Raw genomic sequence first — 22949 nt, forward strand, 5'->3', positions numbered from 1 at the left:
AGTGAAGGGCGTGCTTGGTAAAGAAAGGAAGAGACTGAGAAAGAGTGGTGCGGATCTGGCGGCTGAGCATGACAATATCTATAGAAATCCCACTTGTTCTGTTTGACCAGTAGTAGGTATATTGGTGTTCTATGGCCTAGTGCAATATTTGTAGTATTGCCTATTCATAGGTAGGGTTCTTGCTATTTGAATCTTACAAATTAGTGTTACTGTTGCATGTTAGGTTTGCTACATGTATGGTGAGTTGGAATTTTTTTCAGGTTTTGTATTTCATAGAGTGCCTAATAGTGGAGAGATTTATGTTGCTGTTGCTCAGATGACATGAGAATTAGAATAATTTTTGTGTGGTGATTTTCATGGAGAAACGTCCTAACTGATCTTGGGAGGAGGTTGGGTTTTTGTGAATACAGAGCATGTTTACATTTAACTCATAAGAACTGCTATACTGAGTCAGACCAAAAGTCTCTGGAAATTTAAGCATTCCTCTGTCCCAATCCAGCTACTCTGCCCTGCAATGGCAAAAGTCAATAAGTGCTTCAGTAAAAATAGATAATTGCTTCCTTTTGCCATTACAGGGCAGTACTCCTTCATACCATCCAGCTGCCAAAAACGTCTGTGGAGAACACTATAGTATCAAATGTGTAAATGTTGAGAAAAACACTGATTAGTCCCAGATTTTGTTGATAATGTTGCAAATTTGTACCTCTGTGGGTGATATTGCATTGTGCGGAGTGTGGTGTTTGTGTTTTCTCTGCTATTCTTTAATAACATTTTTAAAATTAAATATATATAAATTTTCCAAGAATATGTGCATACCAGCTTCCTTTTAATCCACAAATGAAGTATTGTGTGTCTAGGAGTAAGATCACTTCCAGTCCTGGCCCCACCCCACCCTTAGTTCCACTTCCTTTTTGTCTACAAATTAAGACCTGGTAATTGCTCTTGGATGTCCTGATTTTGGGCCCTCCATAGTCCCGCCCAAAACACGGTACCTTGCTAATTAGACAAACTGAAGTGTCAAATGTCCAAATTCTGACTTTCCAAAATCAGAATTTGGACATTTTTAACAGATAGACTTCTTTTTAGGCATTTTGAGGAACTGAAATAACAAGGGCAAAAACTTACATACCCACCTAGTAAAGCATACAACAAGCATGCCAAATACAGTAGCTAAAAAGTTACTTAGCTTAATCCAAGCAGGTCAGCTTCCACAATGTCCTTTACTGCTATCTTTGCTGGAAATACTGGCAGTCAAAAATTCCCCCCAAGGACTCCGGAGCCTTACAAAAATTCTTCAACCGACGAAAAAACGCCGACCCTCCAACAAGAGCGCCTTGTTTCGCCAACCACGTGGCTGCTTCAGGAAGGACGCTTCAAATCCATCTAATATTGAAAAACAAAATGACGCTGGAAACTGAGTCTCTGTCGTATGGATACCAAAGATGGTGCAGGAGCAGGAACTCTGGATTGAATTTTGTTTTTTAAATCTTGTAGTATTTTAAATCTTGTAGTAACGTCATGGCGTCATTACGTCAGAGCGTCATTGCGTATCCAATCGCAATGGCCAAAAAGTGAAGAAAGCCACACCTCCAACCCTGCACCTCATTAATAATAAGCATTCCACTCAATATTTCTGTTCAATCCTTGAGGTGCAACTGTTTTAAGTAAGTAAATCCAGTGTTGTTCCTTACGCCATAGAATTGTTTAAAAAATTGCTTTACTAGGCAAGAGTGGGTATGTAAGTTTTTGCCCTTGTTATTTCAGTTTCCTTGTTAATCTCTAGGGTTCTTTATTCCTCCCAGGGGGGCTCCTTTTAGGTAGTCTTCTTTTGGGCTGAGGTAAGTTTGGGTTAGTTTGGTTTTTGATGTTCGCCTAATTGCTATTTACAAAAGGGAAAGAGAGTTTTTCATCCCATTCGTTTTTCTCATGTAGCATGAGTTTTTGCGTCTGGGTTTTTTTCTCTTTTTCCTTCTTAGTAGGACCCTATGATATTAACCTACTCCTGTTTATACAAGGTGTTGTGAATACTTTAGTATTGTCCCTTGTTAGGAGGTTTGAGGTTCCATTTGATATATATGCTTTGTATAGGTTTGAATTTTTTTCCATCAGTTTAAAGGGACACCTTCAAACTAACTGTATATATACAAATCAAACTCCTCTTATCAGGTTGGAATATTTTCTTCAGAGTTTGTATTCTCCTGCAGTTGTTAGAGCATTTCTATAAAAAGTTGGGGAATATGGCACAAAGTTGGCATAGTGGGAAAAGGTTCTCTGAGGATGAAAGACTTGCTTTTTTACAGGCTCCCACCCTTTCCCAACTGGGGTCTGATGTAGGGTTTGAAACAGAATGGTCACAAATTCTAACGGAGTTTAAGGAGTCAATTAGGTTGGAGTTACACAGTGCTACCCTGGTTGATTATTGTAAAAACGAGATTATTCCACGGGGATTGTGCATGACAAAAGCCCCTAAATTGTTTCCTGAAGACCCGGACTTTGTTACCCAATGGAACAGTATTTTGAATCATTGTTCATTGGACCTTATGTTGTTGTTAATCCAGACTATACAATTGAAATTGTCACAAAATAATTCAAATCTTGAGGAGAAGATGGAACATCTGAAATCTCTTTCGAATTATGACAAATTCAAAGAGGATTTTGACAATAAATTAGATAAATTTAGGAAAGAAATTAAATCAACTAAATTTAAAAAAATACAAAGAGATCAGAAGGATTACAGTGAGGGGTATATATATAATTGGCAAAAAACAGAGAATTTGGATAAAATTGTTGAGAAGGGAAAACGTGTAGGTTTTCAATTGTCATCTAATTCATCCAGCGGTGAGGAAGATAAAGAGGATAAAACAGATGGGGAACAGCATCGGGGAGTATCTACCAGACCTACAAACCAGCGGGGACGGGGCAGTTGGAGATCCCGCAATCGAGGAGAAGCGAGCTACAGAGGAACGAGATCTCGACGGAGAGACGACTCGCTGTGATTAACCTCTCAAATTATCTGCTTACCCCAATTGAGGAGCGTGTTCTAGCTCATGATTTGTCTTTTGTTCCCACCAGTAAACATGTTCCATTTCAATTTAGGGTGGACTTTGAAAAATTTCTACGAGTACTCCAACTTAAACTCTTTTTTCATAATACTCAAGATACCAGGGGCGCATATTCAGATTGTGTAGCCAAAAGTACCTGGATTCCTCCGGGTCCATCTAATTCTGCGCTAATGATATTTAAGCAATTGGTTCTCCAAGATGTACAGCAATTAGAAGATGCACAGTTCTGGGGCAGAGCCAATATGTCACGCCAAGAATTCCAGGCTCTGCAAACATTGAAGGCAGAGAAGTCGATTGTGATACGAAAAGCAGATAAAGGGGGTGCTATAGTGGTACTTGACAAATCTGACTACATGGTAGAAATTCAACAACAACTGGCAGATAGTAATACCTATTGCAAACTTACTGAGGATCCCACTTATCGTTTGATTAAGAATGTGCAGGAGGTTACTAAGGAAGCTCTTCAACAGGGCTTTCTTACAAAGAAAGAAAGTCAATTCTTGTGTCCAACTCATCCTGTCATACCCATATTTTACACGGTCCCGAAGATCCACAAACGGCTGCAAGTTCCTCCCGGCAGGCCTATTGTATCTTCAAGGAATTCTCTTCTTGAACGTTCCTGCAAATATGTGGATTATTTTTTGCGGCCTCTGGTGCAAAATATACCAGCTTATATTAGAGATACTTCCCACTTTTTACAGATTCTGAGTGGATTAAATATGAGTCAATCCAGTCTGTTAGTAACTCTTGACGTGTGTTCTTTATACACCTCTATACCACAAAGGGAAGCCTTGGAAGCAGTGAAGAAGGCTCTTGAAGATCACTCTCATCCTCATTTGGTCCCCACAGATTTTCTTATTCATCTTACTCAACTAGCCCTGTATGATAATCATTTTATTTTCGATGATAAGCTGTATCTTCAAATTTCTGGCATAGCTATGGGGACTTCTTTTGCCCCTTCTGTTGCGAACATTTTTATGGGGCAGTTTGAAGAACAGCATGTATATACCAACACGGGGTTTGCTTGGGTGCAGTATTGGGGCCGCTACATTGATGATGTGTTTGTAGTCTGGCAGGGCTATGAGGAACAGTTAAGGGATTTTGTTCAAAACCTTAATAGTTGTCATGCTACCATCAAATTTGAATGCAATTCCCATGTTGAGTGCATTAACTTCTTGGATGTTTTAGTTAAGAAGGATTGTGGGGTGTTGAAAACAGAAGTTTTTGTCAAGCCAACGGATAGAAATTCCCTGCTTAAGTATGACAGTATGCACCCTTATCATCTTAAACGCAGCTTGCCTTATTCACAGTTCTTGCGGTATCGTAGGATCTGTGATACCACTCAACAATTTCAAGAATCGGCGGGGGTGTTGCGAAACAAATTTAAATAAAGAGGATATCCGGATAAGCTTGTGAAACAATCTTATAAAAGAGCTCTGTTTCAACATAGAGATCTTCTCATTCAAGATAATCAATATAAAAGGACTAAAAGCATGGACAAAGTGATTTCTTCTGTTTTGAAATTTACAGATAGATCTCCTCAGATCTCCGCGATTCTAAGAAAGCATTGGAAGGTTATGCTCACTCAGGAAGCATTTCAGGACCATCTCATGCTTTCTTTTGCTCGGAATCAAAATCTACAGGATCAACTCAGTGTGGCAGATGTGTGGTCGAGTACCACACAAGTAGAGGGATATCATCAGAAGTGTGGACACTGCTCTATCTGTTCTATAACAGTGGAATGTTCAGAGTTTAAGTCTACGGATGGCAAGACTTACAAATTGAAGCACAGAACCACATGTGAATCAAAAAATGTGGTTTATCTTTTTCGGTGTCCGTGTAATTTGCTTTACATAGGTCATTCTACTCGCCAGTTTAAAACAAGGGTTATAGAACATTGGCATTGTATTACCAATGCCAAGTTGGAAGCACCTATGACTCGCCACTGTGAACAGGCTCAATATCAGTTTAACCAGTTGCAACGCATGGTTATTGATCAAGTGTTTATGGGTAAGAGAGGGGGGGATTTTAAAACAATTCTATGGCGTAAGGAACAACACTGGATTTACTTACTTAAAACAGTTGCACCTCAAGGATTGAACAGAAATATTGAGTGGAATGCTTATTATTAATGAGGTACAGGGTTGGAGGTGTGGCTTCCTTCACTTTTTGGCCATTGCGATTGGATACGCAATGACGCTCTGACGTAATGACGTCATGACGTTACTACAAGATTTAAAATACTACAAGATTTAAAAAACAAAATTCAATCCGGAGTTCCTGCTCCTGCACCATCTTCGGTATCCATACAACAGAGACTCAGTTTCCAGCGTCGTTTTGTTTTTCAATATTAGATGGATTTGAAGCGTCCTTCCTGAAGCAGCCACGTGGTTGGCGAAACAAGGCGCTCTTGTTGGAGGGTCGGCGTTTTTTCGTCGGTTGAAAAATTTTTGTAAGGCTCCGGAGTCCTTGGGGGGAATTTTTGACCGCCAGTATTTCCAGCAAAGATAGCAGTAAAGGACATTGTGGAAGCTGACCTGCTTGGATTAAGCTAAGTAACTTTTTAGCTACTGTATTTGGCATGCTTGTTGTATGCTTTACTAGGCAAGAGTGGGTATGTAAGTTTTTGCCCTTGTTATTTCAGTTTCCTTGTTAATCTCTAGGGTTCTTTATTCCTCCCGGGGGGGCTCCTTTTAGGTAGTCTTCTTTTGGGCTGGGGTCAGTTTGGGTTAGTTTGGTTTTTGGTGTTCGCTTAATTGCTATTTATAAGAGGGAAAGAGAGTTTTTCATCCCATTCGTTTTTCTCATGTAGCATGAGTTTTTGCGTCTGGGTTTTTTTCTCTTTTTCCTTCTTAGTAGGAACCTATGATATTAACCTACTCCTGTTTATACAAGGTGTTGTGAATACTTTAGTATTGTCCCTTGTTAGGAGGTTTGAGGTTCCATTTGATATATATGATTTGTATAGGTTGGAATTTTTGATATATACAAATCAAACTCCTCTTATCAGGTTGGAATTTTTTTAAAAATAGACATTTTTTTCTTTTTTCAAAAATGACCTTTTCTATTCGGATTTTAGACGTTTTGTGAAAAACATCCAAAGTTGTACTTAGATGTCATATCGAAAATGCCCCTCCACATATATGTTCTTTGGCTTTTATAGTTATTGATGGTGAACCAAAGTCTTTCAAAGGAGATAGTACCAAAAAGAATTTGCTGGAAAGAGCGTTAATCGCTCTATTTCAAATCAATGCGCTGTTGTGAAGGTAGTGATAGTGAAACAATTAACTGAATTTGTATCAAAATATTTTACATCCTAGTGTGTAATCTGTGTACCTTGTAAAACTGCCTTGCTTCATTTCATGTTACTTCTTTTCAACTCAAAGTTATGTTTGATATGACTCTTCTTTCCTCTGTCAGATGCACATAAAGGCAGCAAAGATAGAAACACAGATACACAAGCATGCATGCAGAGGGTTTGGAAATAATTATGTGAGCTATGTTCTGTATGCATTCTTCACTTGTTGCATAATTATATGTATTTAATTTGTGATTGGATAAATGGAACAGTGTTGAATGAGTGGAATATTGTGGTGACTAGATCGGAAAAGTTTCATTTATCAGTGCTGCAACTGAATTGGAAACTGTTTTAATTGCATTATAATTTTCAGTGCTTTGGTTGGATAGTGGTTGTATTTGATTGTGACTTTGCATATCTACCATATATACTCAATTATGAATTGAGAAATTTTGACTAAAAAATGCTTTTTAATAAACAGGGCCATCTTATCTGTGAGGCTGAAAAAATTACACACCCTCCAATCTCATGAGCAGCACAATCCCCATGGGTTCGGTGTCTCAATCCCCACCCCTTTGCTGTTACCTTCAAAAAGAATCTTCTATAGAACTGTGGCAGTGCAATGATTCTCCTGGGCTGTCTGTGGCCTGTTCCGGAGCACATTCTCTGACTAGTCCCACCCCTGCAGAAATAAGAAGTTCAGTCACAGGGAGCGGGATGAATCAGAGGGAGTGCTCCCAGGTGGGCCGCGAGCGGCCTGGGAGAATCACTGCACATTGCAGAGATACTTTTGAAGGTGTACATTGAGAGGGGTAGGGATTGAGACGCTGAACCTGTGGGCTGGCAGAGGGAAGGAAAAGAGAAAGGGAGCCATTCTGGAAGGGAGAGAGAGAGAGAGCTGCTGACCCAGGTGATGGAGGGAGAGAGCTCGAGGGGAACTTCAACTTATTCTTGGGTCACTGCATTTTTGTCTCTTTTTTTAGTTCTAAAACTGCCCTCGATTTATACATCAAAACCAAACTAGGGATACTTTTTATAAGATAGATGAGAAAAGTGAATACACTATACAATACTGAATTCCCATCTGCTATACAAATGTAACACATAACGCTGAAAAAACTTTAATAAGTCCCTTCAAAAAAACTGTGAGCCCTCTATGGACAGAGATAGTACCTGCTTATAATGTGAGACTCTTCTGCACTTTGCACTTTGAACTTGATGGTTAAGTGGATTACAAATGCTAGAATTATAATGAGTGGAGTGGAACGGGTAGATGTGAATCGTTTGTTTACTCTTTCCAAAAATACTAGGACTAGGGGGCATGCGATGAGGCTACAAAGTAGTAAATTTAATACGAATCTGAGAAAATATTTCTTCACTCAACGTATAATTAAACTCTGGAATTTGTTGCCAGAGAATGTGGTAAAGGCAGTTAGCTTAGCGGGGTTTTTAAAATGTTTGGACAGCTTCCTAAAGGAAAAGTTCATAGACCATTATTAAAATGGACTTGGGGAAAATCCACTGCTTATTTCTGGGATAAGCAGCATAAAATGTATTGTACTTTTTTGGGATCTTGCCAGGTATTTGTAGCCTGGATTGGCCACTGTTGGAAACAGGATGCTGGGCTTGATGGGTCTTTGGTCTGTCCCAGTATGGCAATACTTATGTGCTTATCACCCAATCTCTGTCTGTTCAGCAGGCATTTAAAAGGATATCACTGTATCGTTGCAACATAAACAGATTTATTTAGTCATTGGAGAAAATATGCATATGAATTTCCTGACAAATTAAAGCTTAAAGAAAACATGCTGTAGGGTTGAAGATGAAAGATAAACATATTTTTGCAATACAGGATAAAGCAGTATGCATTCAGGGCCTAGGTTGATGTCAGAAGAGTTACAGGCAGGGAGCAAGTTGTATGCTGAAACTGGGAGGGTGTCAGCAACAGGGATACAAGGAGAGAACAGAAATCTTGCAGGGCCTGCTAGGATGTTGGCACAGGGATCCATGGAGATTGTCTCCGCATCAGATTTGGTATGGATTTATGCTCCAGTAGAAAGTCACATCATTTGCTTAGTCAGAGTCAGAGCCAGAGCCAGAGCCAGAGCCAGAAGAGCCTGATCCACTGCCATGCTGTAAAAACAAACATATGCATATGTAAACTTGCAGAGATACAGCATGAAGGTATTTGGTGACTATTCCGGTAGCAAAACTCTACAAATAGCACTTACTAGCAATGAGAGATCAGCCATTCATCCCATAATGGTAAGCCTGTCAAGCTATCATTATTACAAATTTGATACTTTTTGAGGAACCCAAACCCCTCCTTAATATCACACTAACCTCTGTAGTCTTCAGTTTACTTCCATAAATGATACCCATCTACTGTAAAGTCTAGAATGTTCAGAACAAGAACTGTTTGAGCTCTTTTCTTCATGGTAATATCTCAAAATGAGTTAGTGTTGTGGATGCCATGACAATAATGCAGGGGCGTAGCCACGGGTGGGCCTGGGTGGGCCCAGGCCCACCCACTTTCCCTCCAGGCCCACCCATCGACGTCTCCACCTTCGTTCCGGTCTCCCGCTGAACTCCACTGCTGCAGCTGCTGCCGCCGCTTCTCTCCTGAGCAGCAGCAGGAACAAAAACAGGCGCTTCACCGAGCCACCACTTCAGTTCAGCCGGCATAAGAAGATAAACAAGCGCGGGGCCGCCCACAGCAGCCTTCAGTCATGCGCTGTCGGCTCTGCCTGTCCTCTGCTCCCGGAACGGGAAATTGACGTCAGCGGGGGCAGAGGATGGGAGAGCCGAAAGTGCATGACTGAAGGCTGCTGCGGGCGGCCCCACGCTTGTTTTTCTTCTTGTGTTGACGACGACGCTGCTGCTGCTCCTGCTTCAGAGGGACAGAGTGAGAGAGGAAACGTGGCTGGTAGGGGAAAGGTGTCTGAGAGAGCAGAGGGGAGAGAAAAAAAGAAGAGGACGCTGGAGAGTACAGAGAGAGAGTGGGAGAGATTGGGAGAGAGGGCACATGGAAAAGAGCAGGGGAGAGCCAGAGAGAGAGAAATCGGGAGAGAACATGGAAAAGAGCAGGGGAGAGAAAGAGGGGAGAGCCATGTGGGAGATGGGGAGAGAAGGGACATGGAAAAGAGCAGGGGAGAGCCAGAGAAAAGGGGGACATGGAAAAGAGAAGGGAGAGCCAGAGAGAGATGGGGAGAGAAAGAGGGGACATGGAAAAGAGCAGGGGAGAGACAGGCTGCTGGGGAGAAGGAAGGGGAACAAGGGGGATACCCTGACTGGTCAGATGGAGAGACAAAGAGGAGAAATGCTGGATGAAAGGAGGGTGAAAGAGGAAAAATGCTAGAAGGAGGGGCAGAAAGAGGGAAGATGCTAGATGGAAGAGGGGTACAGAGAGAGAGAGATGAGTAGAAAGATGGGGGAGAGAATGAGGGGACATGAAAAATGGCAGGAGAAAGAGAGAGAAGCTGCTGGAGAGAAACTGGGGGAGACCTTAGCTGGTCAAATGGAGAAATGCTGGATGAAAGGAGGGAGAAAGAGGGAAAATGCTGGGAGCAGAAAGAGGGAAGACGCTGGATGGAAGGGTAGGAAGAGGAAAGCCACTGGTAGGATGAGAGAGGACATGCTGAATGGAAAAGGGTAGAGAGATAACTGTCTAGAAGGAAGGGGAGATAGAGGGAGACAATGGATGGATGGATTGGGAGAGGGTAATAGGTGGAAGGATGGAGAGAGAAAGAGGGATGACACTGGATGGAAGGGTAGGAGAGAAAGAGGAAAGCCACTGGTAGGATGAGAGAGGACATGCTGAATGGAAAAGGGTAGAGAGATAACTGTCTAGAAGGAAGGGGAGATAGAGGGAGACAATGGATGGATGGATTGGGAGAGGGTAATAGGTGGAAGGATGGAGAGAGAAAGAGGGAAGGTGCTGGATGGAAGGTTAGGGAGAGAAAGAGGAGATGCTGGATTCAGAGAGAGGGAGAGACACTGAAAGGATAGGGAGAGAAAGGGGGAGAGGATAGAGTTAATGAAAGACTGGAGAATAAGAGGAAGGGGCATGGGGAGAACAAAAGTGAGGAAAAATGAAAAGGGATAGGTAGATGAAGTAAAAAGAGGGAAATTAAAGAATGGATAGTAAGAATTAATTAAATCTGGACAGAGAGTGAGACAGAAAAATAAATTGAAGAAAACAAAGAAAAAGGAGAGAAAAATTACAAATGAACAGGAAACCCTGGCAAGAGAGTTAAGACAAGACAAAGGAATGCAGAATCTTGACTGGGACCAACATAATTAGAAAAAGTAAATGGCTAGACAACAAAGGTACAGAAAATAATTTTATTTTTAATTTAGGATAAAGCAATGTGGTAGCTGTGTTAATGAAGGCTAATAAATGCAAATAAAACATAAAATAGAAAATAAGGTGATACCTTCACTGATTTTTAAAACACTTTTGATTAGTCTTCAGAGACCAGCACTTCCTTCCTCAGGTCAGGAGAGGATGTCCTGACCTGAGGCAGGAGGATTTGGCCTCTGAAAGTTAATTGAAAAGGGTATTAGACTATTAAATAAAATATTTTCTGAAATGGCAGTGGGATTAAGGTGTGTCAGGGAGTGGAGCCAATACTGTTGGAATGTAATTGTATTTTACATGCATTGCCTGTCACCTATTATTTCTCTGCTATTACTCTGTGACCTCTGATGTGAATTACTTAGAGAGGTCACACAGCTATGCAACTTCCTGTGGGGGTTTAGACACATTAGATGCAGCACATGGAGCACATGGAGCTCATGATCTCTCCTAACCTGAGAGGATCTATGGTGGTGTGAGCATCCATTACCATCTAAGCACATGGAAGGAGCTGATAATACAAATGTATAGTAATATGTATATATAAGCCTGTCTGATTATAATCTAACTACAAACTGTGAGTAAACAGATGTTTTGTTACTTCAACTTTAAAGTGACTCAGCAGTGAATTATTCAGGGGTGAATGAGAGAGAGATGAAGAAAGAAATTAACATTTCTAAAGCTGAAGCTGTGTGTACTAAAATCTGCTAATTATTTACTACAAATAATCCAACAAAAGGGTTATGGGCCCAGGGCCAGGAATTGAAAAAGAAGAGAAATATTACCAGGCAGAAAAAAAGGCCACATTTTTCTCTTAAGTTTTAAAGGAAAGATTCAGTCTGTCTCTCTCTCCCCCCACACAGCAGACAGAAGGCTAAGAAAATGGCTGAGGGAAGAAATTCACCATTGTTCTATTCTCTCAAGGTGCCTAAATTAACTGAGTTTAATTATCAGCAGTGGGAACTAAGATTCATATGTCTCCTTCGAGCAAAAAGATTAAATATATGCTTAGACCAAGACAGAACAGCTGAAAATATGGCTGAATGGGACAATGCAAACTATTATGTGAAGTGCATGCTTTTGGAAGCTCTCTCAGAGAAACAAGCCATATTAGTGGAGGGAAAAGATACACCAAAGGACATTTTATATAAACTGAGAACTATGTATGCAACTACATATGCAAAGCAGCAACCAATTTGGTTAGCAGAGTTGAATGAAACCAAATTAAGGGATAAAAGTGAATGTAATGATCACATTATGCATCTTATGTCTTCATTTCAAAAGTTAGAACTTTCTGGAATTCCCATGTGTGATGCATTGAAAAGAGCATTTCTTTTTACCTCACTATCAAAGAAGTTTGATGTTTTTAGGTCTGTAAATGAGGCCATTGAAGGGCAATCTTTTGAACAGACAACATCAAAACTAAGGCAGGAATGCATAATAAATGATTCTGAGGAGATGTGTTCTCAAAGCAAGTCAGAGAGAAATGAAACAAATTTCTTGGCAAAGAACAGAGGAAGGCGGAGCTATGAGAAAACTCCACCCAAGGGCAAGCTGATTTGCTACTCATGTGGAAAGGAGGGACATGTATCTAAATTGTGTAAGGAAACACAAAACACTCCCTCTAGCTCACCTAAGCCAATGGAACTAAAGAATTTTCAAACCAGGAAATGTATGAAGGACAAAGATAAACACAAGGGCTTTCTAATGGCAGAAAAATCTTTGACTATGGTAAATAATAATTCAAATGAAAGTACTTGGATTTTGGATTCAGGGAGCACATGCCATTTAACCAATTGTAAGAATTTCTTTCAGGAAATGTGTCCAGAGGAAGGTATTCTTAAAACTGCAAACGCAGGGACTGCTAAGATCCAAGCAAAAGGTATTGGATTCTTAAAATGCAAAGTGTCTAATGAAGTTAAAGAAATTCCTGTAAGTGATGTCTTGTATATTCCCCAAGCAGTTTGCAATATGCTTAGTGTATCTACATTAGATAAGAAGGGATTTGTGATTCATTTTGAAAACAGTAAGTGCACAATCTCTAAAAATGATGAAGTGTATGCTGAAGCTTTTATGCATAATGATGTTTATAAACTGAGCATTTCAGGTGAAGCCTCACATATGGCGCAAGTAAGGAAGAATGATGGTAAATGTAGTCCGGAAATCTGGCACAGCCGCCTGGGACATCGTGATTCTAAGGTGATCCAGGATCTTTACAGTAAGCAACTGGCCACCGGCATTCAGATAAGTGCAGATGCTGGTAAAATTGAGAAATGCATAGACTGTGTTACTCAAAAAGGTGTGAGACCCTCATTTCCTGCATACACAGGAAATAGGAGTAATAAAGTGCTGGACTTAATACACAGTGACTTATGTGGACCGTTTAATATCCCATCATTGGGAAATAACAGATTTGTGCTGATATTCTTGGATGATTTCTCTAGATATTGTGTGGCCTATTTGCTGAAAGAAAAAAGTCAAGTCACAGACATGCTGAAGAAATACGTAGCCATGGTGAGCAATAAATTTGAAAGAAAACCAAAGGTTCTTCAGACCGACAATGGTGGTGAGTTCACTTCACAAAGCATGCGCACATTTCTAGAACAAGAAGGCATTCAACATATCACAACAGTAGCTTATACACCAGAGCAAAATTCTGTTGCAGAGAGAAAATTTAGGTCACTTGTGGAAATGACCAGATGTATGCTGTCAGATAGCAATCTCCCTAAAAGACTATGGGGGGAAGCCATTCTCACAGCAGTGTACCTACAAAACAGAATGCCAACTAAAGGCGCTGAGCGCACACCACATGAGACATGGCATGGTAGGAAGCCAAACCTGTCACACATAAGAACATTTGGAAGTACAGCATATGCTCATGTACCAAAGCAAAGAAGGCATAAGCTGGATTCCACAACAGAAAGGGGCATTTTAGTTGGCTATACTCCAGGACACAAAGGATATAGAATTTTGAATCTGAAAACTGGCATTGTTGGCATAAGACATGTTACATATTTTGATGAAAACAAAAGGGTTGATAAAGGCTGGATTATCCCAGATGAGCCTTATCATCCAGAATATGAAACTAGAACCATAATAGACATGCCAGTGTATATAAATGCCATACCAAGGCAGATGTCTGAAAGCAACTCACCTGTATCTAACGAGGAACAGGCAGAGGAAGCAGACACAGAAAGGATCATTGAAGAAGACAGTACAGTTGGAGAAGGGGAATCAATTGGAGAAGGACTCTCAGATTTAGAGGATGCGGAAAGGTCAGACCAACCTGTTGTCAGACGCTCATCCAGGGAAAACAAAGGTGTTCCACCCCCAAGACTGTCTTACCTAACAAAGTCAGCAGAAGCTCAAGAGCCCTTAACATGGGATGAGATTGAGAAAATGCCAGCAGAAGAAGCTGCTGAATGGCATAAAGCTGCACAAGAAGAAATTGATGCATTGGATAAAAATAATACTTGGATTCTTACAAAATTACCTCCTGGCAAGAAAGCTATAGGATGCAAATGGGTATTCAAGTTAAAAAAGAATGCACAAGGAAAAGTGGAAAGGTATAAAGCCAGATTAGTGGCAAAGGGATATCTTCAAAAATATGGAGAAGATTTTGATGAAGTGTTTGCACCTGTAGTGAAACACACGACAATAAGAACACTTCTGAGCATTGCAGTCTCAAAAGGCATGCAAGTCAAACACATTGATGTGAAAACAGCGTTTCTTCATGGAGATATAACTGAAGACTTGTACATGGAACAACCAACAGGTTTCATAAATACAAAACAAAGACAGCTAGTGTGTAAATTAAACAAAGGTCTTTATGGATTAAAGCAAAGTGCAAAATGTTGGAATGATAAATTGCATGAAATATTGACAAATTTAGGATTTAAGCAAGGTGAAGCAGATAAATGTTTGTACACTAGGTGCACAAATGGACAATATGCATACATTTTAGCTTTTGTTGATGATCTGCTCATTGCAAGCGAAAGTGAGCAAGAGTACAAGGACATTGTAAAGTGTTTAAACCACAATGTTGAGATAAAAGAACTTGGTAATGTGTCATACTATCTTGGTATAGAAATTGAGAAACAAAATGATGGTTCTTATCTTCTAAGCCAGAAGCAGAAAATAAATGAGCTTATTGAAAGTTTAGGTATGCAAGATGCCCAAGTTGTAAGCACTCCCATGATCACTGATTTTCTGAAGGATGAAACAGTAAGAGAACCTTTACCAGATAACATCCAATATAGATCAGCCATAGGTAAGCTTTTATATCTAGCTACCACATACAGGGCTGATATAGCAAATGCAGTAGGAATTTTGAGCAGAAGGGTCAGCTCACCTACCAAATCAGATTGGACTGCAGTTAAAAGGATGGTAAGGTATTTAAAGGGTACCATTGATTGTAAATTAAAGATTTCAGCCAATAGTAATCCAAAACTAATATGTTACTGTGATTCAGATTGGGCAGGGGATCATTCTGATTATAAATCCACAAGTGGATATGTGTTTATGTAAGGAAATGTACAAATTTCATGGGCCAGTCATAAACAAAGTATTGTGAGTTTGTCTTCTACAGAAGCTGAATATGTGGCAGTATCGGAAGCGTGCAGAGAACTGATGTGGATTGAAAAACTTATGCTGGATTTTGGAATAGCTGAAAAGAGACCAATCCAGATAATGGAAGATAATCAGAGCTGCATCCGACTGTCACAGAATGACAAGGTTCAGTCACGCACCAAGCACATCGCAACGAAATACCACAACGTGCGAGAGTTGGCAAAAGAAGGGGTCATCAGTCTACACTATTGTCACACCAGTGAGATGACAGCTGACATCATGACCAAACCATTACCCAGAGAACATTTTGTGAATCTGCGTATAAAGCTTGGACTTTGTATGAATAAATAATTGCATGACAGTTATGCATGAGAAGGGGTTTGTTGGAATGTAATTGTATTTTACATGCATTGCCTGTCACCTATTATTTCTCTGCTATTACTCTGTGACCTCTGATGTGAATTACTTAGAGAGGTCACACAGCTATGCAACTTCCTGTGGGGGTTTAGACACATTAGATGCAGCACATGGAGCACATGGAGCTCATGATCTCTCCTAACCTGAGAGGATCTATGGTGGTGTGAGCATCCATTACCATCTAAGCACATGGAAGGAGCTGATAATACAAATGTATAGTAATATGTATATATAAGCCTGTCTGATTATAATCTAACTACAAACTGTGAGTAAACAGATGTTTTGTTACTTCAACTTTAAAGTGACTCAGCAGTGAATTATTCAGGGGTGAATGAGAGAGAGATGAAGAAAGAAATTAACATTTCTAAAGCTGAAGCTGTGTGTACTAAAATCTGCTAATTATTTACTACAAATAATCCAACAAATACAGAGTAGGGCAGGGCTGGGGGTATGTACTAAAAATCTCCCTCTCAAAAATTGGGACCCCTTGGCAGCTCTGAATGCGCCCAGATCGGATGAAAGTTCCGGAGCGCGGAGCTGCCTGGAATGAATGGTGGCACCCGCTCAGCTGCCAGTCCAGGACTCCAGTCCAGCCCACCACCACCACGTGCACGCCATGCAGTGCACGTTTTACAGGAGGGTTGCGGAGCGGAGGTGAGGAGCATGAGCCTGGCCCTGGAAGGTTCTTCTTCATGATTCGACATTATTTCAAGGCGAGCCCAGCAGCAATAGGAGTCGGTAATAAAAATACTTTTTTTTTCATCATAATTTTTAACATTGTGTGATGTGTGCTGTGTAATTTTTTTTAAATTGAGCTAGCTGGGGCCTGCTGCCTGCCTGGGGCTGGTGGTCACTATTAAAATTTATTGTTGGGGAATTTCTGGGTGGGGATGGGCTCCTCATTGCCCTAGGTAATATGGGTGGGCACTATATCAGGTCTGGCTACGCCACTGATTTGAAGTGCCTCAAGCAGCTCCAACAAAGCCAAAGAGCAGCCATGTTTGGAACACTGTCACTGATTATGTAATATATGGTAACATTAACATATATCCTAAATCACAATTGGGAAACACCCAAACCTAAATATTATAAATTCTATAAATCAAAATAGTTTGGAGAACTCACTAAAAAGAAGATGTGTCACCCCTTTGACTCTAAAATCATCAATCAAGATAGATCATCTATAATTACCAAAAGAACCTCAAACCACCTCCTGGAAACCAACTGCTCATAGAGCTTGATTCACCATTCAAATGAGGAGTAAATTACTATCACTGGTTCTGGTAGGGAGATGCGGAGAAAAACACCAGCTGAAAAAACTCAAACTAAATTGAGAAAACCAGCTGGTCCAAAAACTCCTCACCCCCTCCACTAACAAAAGAGTCAAAAGCGGTGCACCTCCCCCTATAAATCAGCACCCCACTAGTACTCCCCCATAGAAACCTAAGCATAAACACCTATCTTGTAATTGTTATTATATTATAATGCTCTTCCATAAGGAAACATGCCTTCCACTTGGTCTCCTGTCAATTTAAACAGTCCAACAATCACTTATCTGATTATTTGTGAATTCAGGACTCATAGGCGACATGCAGTTCTAGCTGATGGAAGTCCAGTGGAGCCGCTGCTTAAATGTTCAGTTCAGTTCAATAGTTAGAACATCCTTCATGTCCTACTTTCAGTTCCATGTCATATTAACAATACTGTATCTTGTTTTTCATTCGATATTACCAATACTGTATCTTGTTCTTCATTCCGACAAGTGCGCCTTGTTTCGCCACAGTCTGGCTGCTTCAGGAAAATATATCTCGGATCCTGCTTAGGACCTTAAAAAACCGAACAGACTCACATAGTAAACTAATCAAATGGCGCAAAGAAGGAAATCGCTGGCCGGAAATATAAAGCTCCGCCGCGTCACTATTGTTAAAATGGAACGCCCCATTTTTAAGAATACTCCAATCAAATCGCTTCAACTATAAAATAGCCAATAAGCTTTAAAAGTAGGCGTTCCATTCGATATTACGATTCAAACCTTTAGGTTCTACTGTTTGTAATGAATAAATCCAAAACTGTTCTTTTCTCCATAGAATGGTTTTAATATCCCCCCCTCTCTTACCCAAATTGACTTGGTCAATGACCATACATGTTAATTGATCAAACTGATGTTGGAATTGAATACAATGCCGTGTCATCGGTGCTTCCAACTTTAGTTTGGTCACACAGTGTCGGTGTTCAATCACCCTAGTTTTAAACTGACGTGTAGTGTGACCCACATACATCAATCCACATGGGCACCAAAAAACATAGATCACATTGACAGACTCACATGTGGTATTGCATCTTAGTTGGAAAGTTTTGCCAGTTGTAGAAGTAAAAACTGAACCTTCCTTTGTAATTGCACAGATCGAACAGTGCCCACATTTTTGATGACATCCTGCTACATGTTGCTTTTGTGTCCAAACATCAGCATAACTCAACTGATCTTGCAGGTTTCTATTACGTGAAAAGGACATCATTAAATGATGGTCATAAAATGCTGGTTGTGTAGCCATCACAAATCACCACAATTTTGAGAAAACATTGGAATATAATGGCTACACAACCAGCATTTTATGACCATCATTTAATGATGTCCTTTTCACGTAATAGAAACCTGCAAGATCAGTTGAGTTATGCTGATGTTTGGACACAAAAGCAACATGTAGCAGGATGTCATCAAAAATGTGGGCACTGTTCGATCTGTGCAATTACAAAGGAAGGTTCAGTTTTTACTTCTACAACTGGCAAAACTTTCCAACTAAGATGCAATACCACATGTGAGTCTGTCAATGTGATCTATGTTTTTTGGTGCCCATGTGGATTGATGTATGTGGGTCACACTACACGTCAGTTTAAAACTAGGGTGATTGAACACCGACACTGTGTGACCAAACTAAAGTTGGAAGCACCGATGACACGGCATTGTATTCAATTCCAACATCAGTTTGATCAATTAACATGTATGGTCATTGACCAAGTCAATTTGGGTAAGAGAGGGGGGGATATTAAAACCATTCTATGGAGAAAAGAACAGTTTTGGATTTATTCATTACAAACAGTAGAACCTAAAGGTTTGAATCGTAATATCGAATGGAACGCCTACTTTTAAAGCTTATTGGCTATTTTATAGTTGAAGCGATTTGATTGGAGTATTCTTAAAAATGGGGCGTTCCATTTTAACAACAGTGACGCGGCGGAGCTTTATATTTCCGGCCAGCGATTTCCTTCTTTGCGCCATTTGATTAGTTTACTATGTGAGTCTGTTCGGTTTTTTAAGGTCCTAAGCAGGATCCGAGATATATTTTCCTGAAGCAGCCAGACTGTGGCGAAACAAGGCGCACTTGTCGGAATGAAGAACAAGATACAGTATTGGTAATATCGAATGAAAAACAAGATACAGTATTGTTAATATGACATGGAACTGAAAGTAGGACATGAAGGATGTTCTAACTATTGAACTGAACTGAACATTTAAGCAGCGGCTCCACTGGACTTCCATCAGCTAGAACTGCATGTCGCCTATGAGTCCTGAATTCACAAATAATCAGATAAGTGATTGTTGGACTGTTTAAATTGACAGGAGACCAAGTGGAAGGCATGTTTCCTTATGGAAGAGCATTATAATATAATAACAATTACAAGATAGGTGTTTATGCTTAGGTTTCTATGGGGGAGTACTAGTGGGGTGCTGATTTATAGGGGGAGGTGCACCGCTTTTGACTCTTTTGTTAGTGGAGGGGGTGAGGAGTTTTTGGACCAGCTGGTTTTCTCAATTTAGTTTGAGTTTTTTCAGCTGGTGTTTTTCTCCGCATCTCCCTACCAGAACCAGTGATAGTAATTTACTCCTCATTTGAATGGTGAATCAAGCTCTATGAGCAGTTGGTTTCCAGGAGGTGGTTTGAGGTTCTTTTGGTAATTATAGATGATCTATCTTGATTGATGATTTTAGAGTCAAAGGGGTGACACATCTTCTTTTTAGTGAGTTCTCCAAACTATTTTGATTTATAACATTAACATATATTAAATGTTTTTTCTGGGGCTCTGGGGGGGGGGGGGGCTTTTTCCAGGGTTTTGGTGGATGGTTCTGGCTGGAAAAGGTTTAAAGTTAGCTTGGGAATTTTTTAATGGAGTTAGCTGAAGAAAGTGTGAGATGTTTCTTAAATGTGGTTTTATTTTTCAAGAAATAAACCATGATTAAGTGGGGATTGTACTATAAAATGTTCCTTGCTGTTTTGGGTACAAGTCAGATTAAAATTGACTTTGAAATTCTCTGTATAGGAAGTTTTGCATTTACTTCTATGGGGGAGGGAGATTCTAAACAGATCAGAGAAAAAAAAACAGTCTTTAGCTGACAAGCTGATTGGTTGAGTGATGTCAGGTGTTCCTCTAGTGGGGGTGAGTTGCCAGGGAGACTGCTGAGCAGTGTTGCCAGGTGGGCGGTTTTACCGCCCAATTGGGCGGTTTTCCGCGACCCGCCGCGGGACATTTTTGCCCGCGGCGGGTTGCGGTTTTTTGGGCGGTTTTTTGGGCTTCCGGGCGGCTTTTTGGGCGGCTTTTTGATTTTTTTCGGCCGCGGGGGGCGGGGTTAGTGACGTTTTTGGGCGGGGTTAGTGACATTTTGGGCGGGGTTAGTGACGTTTTGGGCGGGGCCGATGACGTGGGAGGCGGGGCCGATGACGTGGGAGGCGTAGCCGATGATGGGGAGGCGGGGCTGATGACGGGGAGGCGGGCCCGATGACGTGGGAGGCGGGGCCGGTGACGGCGGGGGCGGGGCCGGTGACGCGGGGGTGGGGGTGTCAGGGGCGGGGTTTGTGTTTGGGCGGGTTTTGGGCTGGTTTCTGGCCTGGATTGGGCTGGAAAAAAAATTTCTACCTGGCAACCCTGCTGCTGAGGAGATAGAGAAGGGAAGTCTGGGAAAGAGAAACGTATGGTGTGTGTCTGTGTAAAGTAAGAGGAATAAAAGTATATTTTATGAGTTTAAAGTGAAATAAGTGACATTGAAAAAGGGTACTTTGATATTGAAAGTGAGCTGAGTGAATGTTCCAGTATAGCCCTGAATTTCCAGAGATAAGTGATTTACCATTTTAGGGTGAGAGAGGCTTTGATTTGTGGTGGGAATTGTACTACATGAGAAAGCCTAAAAGTGTGTAAGGATTTAAAGTGTGACACATGGGAAGAACTGTGACGTGAATTGGATATTTGAAAAAAAAAAAAAAGAAAAGAAACCATTAAGCTGTGTCTGTGGGGAGGGGGTGTTTGTGAGAGTTCTGAGTTCAGTGCAAGCAAGGTTTGGAATCTGAGTTCAGAATAAAGAAAATCTAGCACTGCTGTTGTCTGAGTGTGCTGTATTCTCCAGATTGATCTGATAGCTGTGAAGGGAAAAGTTATGCTTTTATGTGAAGTCTGTGAGATGGAATGTTGAATCCTGCTGGATTATTTTAGACTAGGGAAACAACAGTGAGAAATAGGTTTTGTAGTGAGAAAACCTTTAACTTATTTTATTTCAATTAGAAAGTTTGGCCACAGTATTGAGAATTGGTTAATAGTCACCAGAGCCTGAACAAGAACAGAGGGAGTTCAAGGGTCTTGCCTCCATTTATTTTCTTTATAAGTGAGGTTTAGGGAGAAGAAATCTGGGGGAGTCATCCTCTGAAGGGTTCCAGATGAGCTCCAACGTAAGAAAGACATCACTTAAATAAATTCAACTACAGCTAAGTGACATTGCCAAGGGTGTTGAAAGAAATATATTATTTTTTCACAACATTTTAAGGGAAAACTAAAGAACAGAACAGCATTAAATATTAAAAAAAATCCAGGTTTTCCTGACTTGCCTAAGTGCTCTGGGTTCAAGTGAGATCCTTGCACAAACATTCATAATACCTATAAAGACTCAAATTCTGACATCAATAGCAAGGAAAGAGTATTAAAACAAATATCTGATTTTGATAAAAAGACAATTTATCTGAAAAGGTCCTTTCTGCCTTTTTAGGTGATTTTGTTGAAAGAAACAGATAAAGTTAAGGGTATACATGTAAAACTACATTTGAATGTTGAATATGTTATTGCAGTTCTATTAAGCCACACACTAATTGTGAATTTGAGTTTATTTGAATGAAAATTTGTTTGCATTTGTATTCAATAAAGAAAAAGATCATTTTGAGGCAGCTTGGGCAAAGAGAAATTGTTAATTCTATTTTAACTTTTCACCCTGTAAGTGAGGAATGTTTAATTGCTCAAGAATGTCTAGCTTTTGTTAGACTAAGAGGTTAGAAAGGTGAGGGAGAAGTAATTATTTACCACATCTGAAGGCTATTGGGCATAGTGGATAATCTCGAGGGATCAACAAGCAAACAGTGTTAGAAGATAGTTTTAAAAAGATTAGGCTAATGTTGGTTAGAAGAAAATAGAGTAGATTTTAAATAATTCTAGATGAGTTAGATTTTGTCTTATAAGGAATTTTGATTTCTGTTTATTTTAGAATATGTTTTATTCTGTGTAATTAATAAGTTCTATTTCTATGTAGAATATCTTTTCAATTCAACTTTGTCTGACCTTTCAAGTGATATCTCTGCAAGTTTAAATAGATCATCTGGTTTGAATTATCCACAGTCCTAGCTAGGTGAAAAAGGTCAGGAAAAGTCAACTTTGTTTCTTGATGAATAGCTAAGTGTAGGAATGGTCCTGAAAGTAATAACAAACCATATCTGTATGCCATTAAGCAAAGATTGGTCCCTTGACCCCTTAATGAATGCCAGAACCCAGTTTAAGATATGACTGGGATTATGTGAATAATACAGAGATAGCTGCCACATTGTCTAGTCTGAGAGGCCCAGGTCATAGGTCAGTTAGGAAATGTCTGGAACCTATGTAACTGATATTTTGAACATATGTGTAGAGGTGATTAGTTCAAGGCAGGGTAATCAATCTATTCTTTACCATCTGGAAAGTAAGGGGGGCTAGAGGGGTTTGAAACTGTATATAACTGGGAGCAGAAGCAGCTTACGTTAGAAGGGAGAAGGAGAGAGCTAAGAAGAAGAGAAGGAGCTGAGACAGAAGCCATCAGATCCAGAGAGCTGAGAAAGAGAAGAAGAGACTTAGTGCTGATGTTCTACTTTGTTTGCTGGCAAATAAAGAAGATTTCTCTCTCATTCTGGTGTGTGCTGTTTGACTCCTGAAGTACCACAGAGTCTGCTAACAATAGTGGAAA

The 22949-nt window shown here is 40.3% G+C and overlaps 1 protein-coding gene across 2 annotated transcripts in view; it reads right to left on the reverse strand.

Annotated features, from left to right (window-relative positions):
- Positions 1-8080: 8080 nt before the first annotated feature.
- LOC115474906 (late cornified envelope protein 3D-like) overlaps positions 8081-22949 on the reverse strand; it is a 198544-nt gene continuing 183675 nt past the window's right edge. For both annotated transcript variants that reach the window (XM_030210606.1, XM_030210605.1), the window contains one exon: positions 8081-8493. In XM_030210606.1, the coding sequence (XP_030066466.1) occupies positions 8434-8493 (60 nt within the window). In that variant the 3' untranslated portion in view covers positions 8081-8433. The remainder of the gene's footprint in view (positions 8494-22949) is intronic.

Source organism: Microcaecilia unicolor, chromosome 7, assembly GCF_901765095.1.
Source record: "Microcaecilia unicolor chromosome 7, aMicUni1.1, whole genome shotgun sequence".
Taxonomy (NCBI): domain Eukaryota; kingdom Metazoa; phylum Chordata; class Amphibia; order Gymnophiona; family Siphonopidae; genus Microcaecilia; species Microcaecilia unicolor.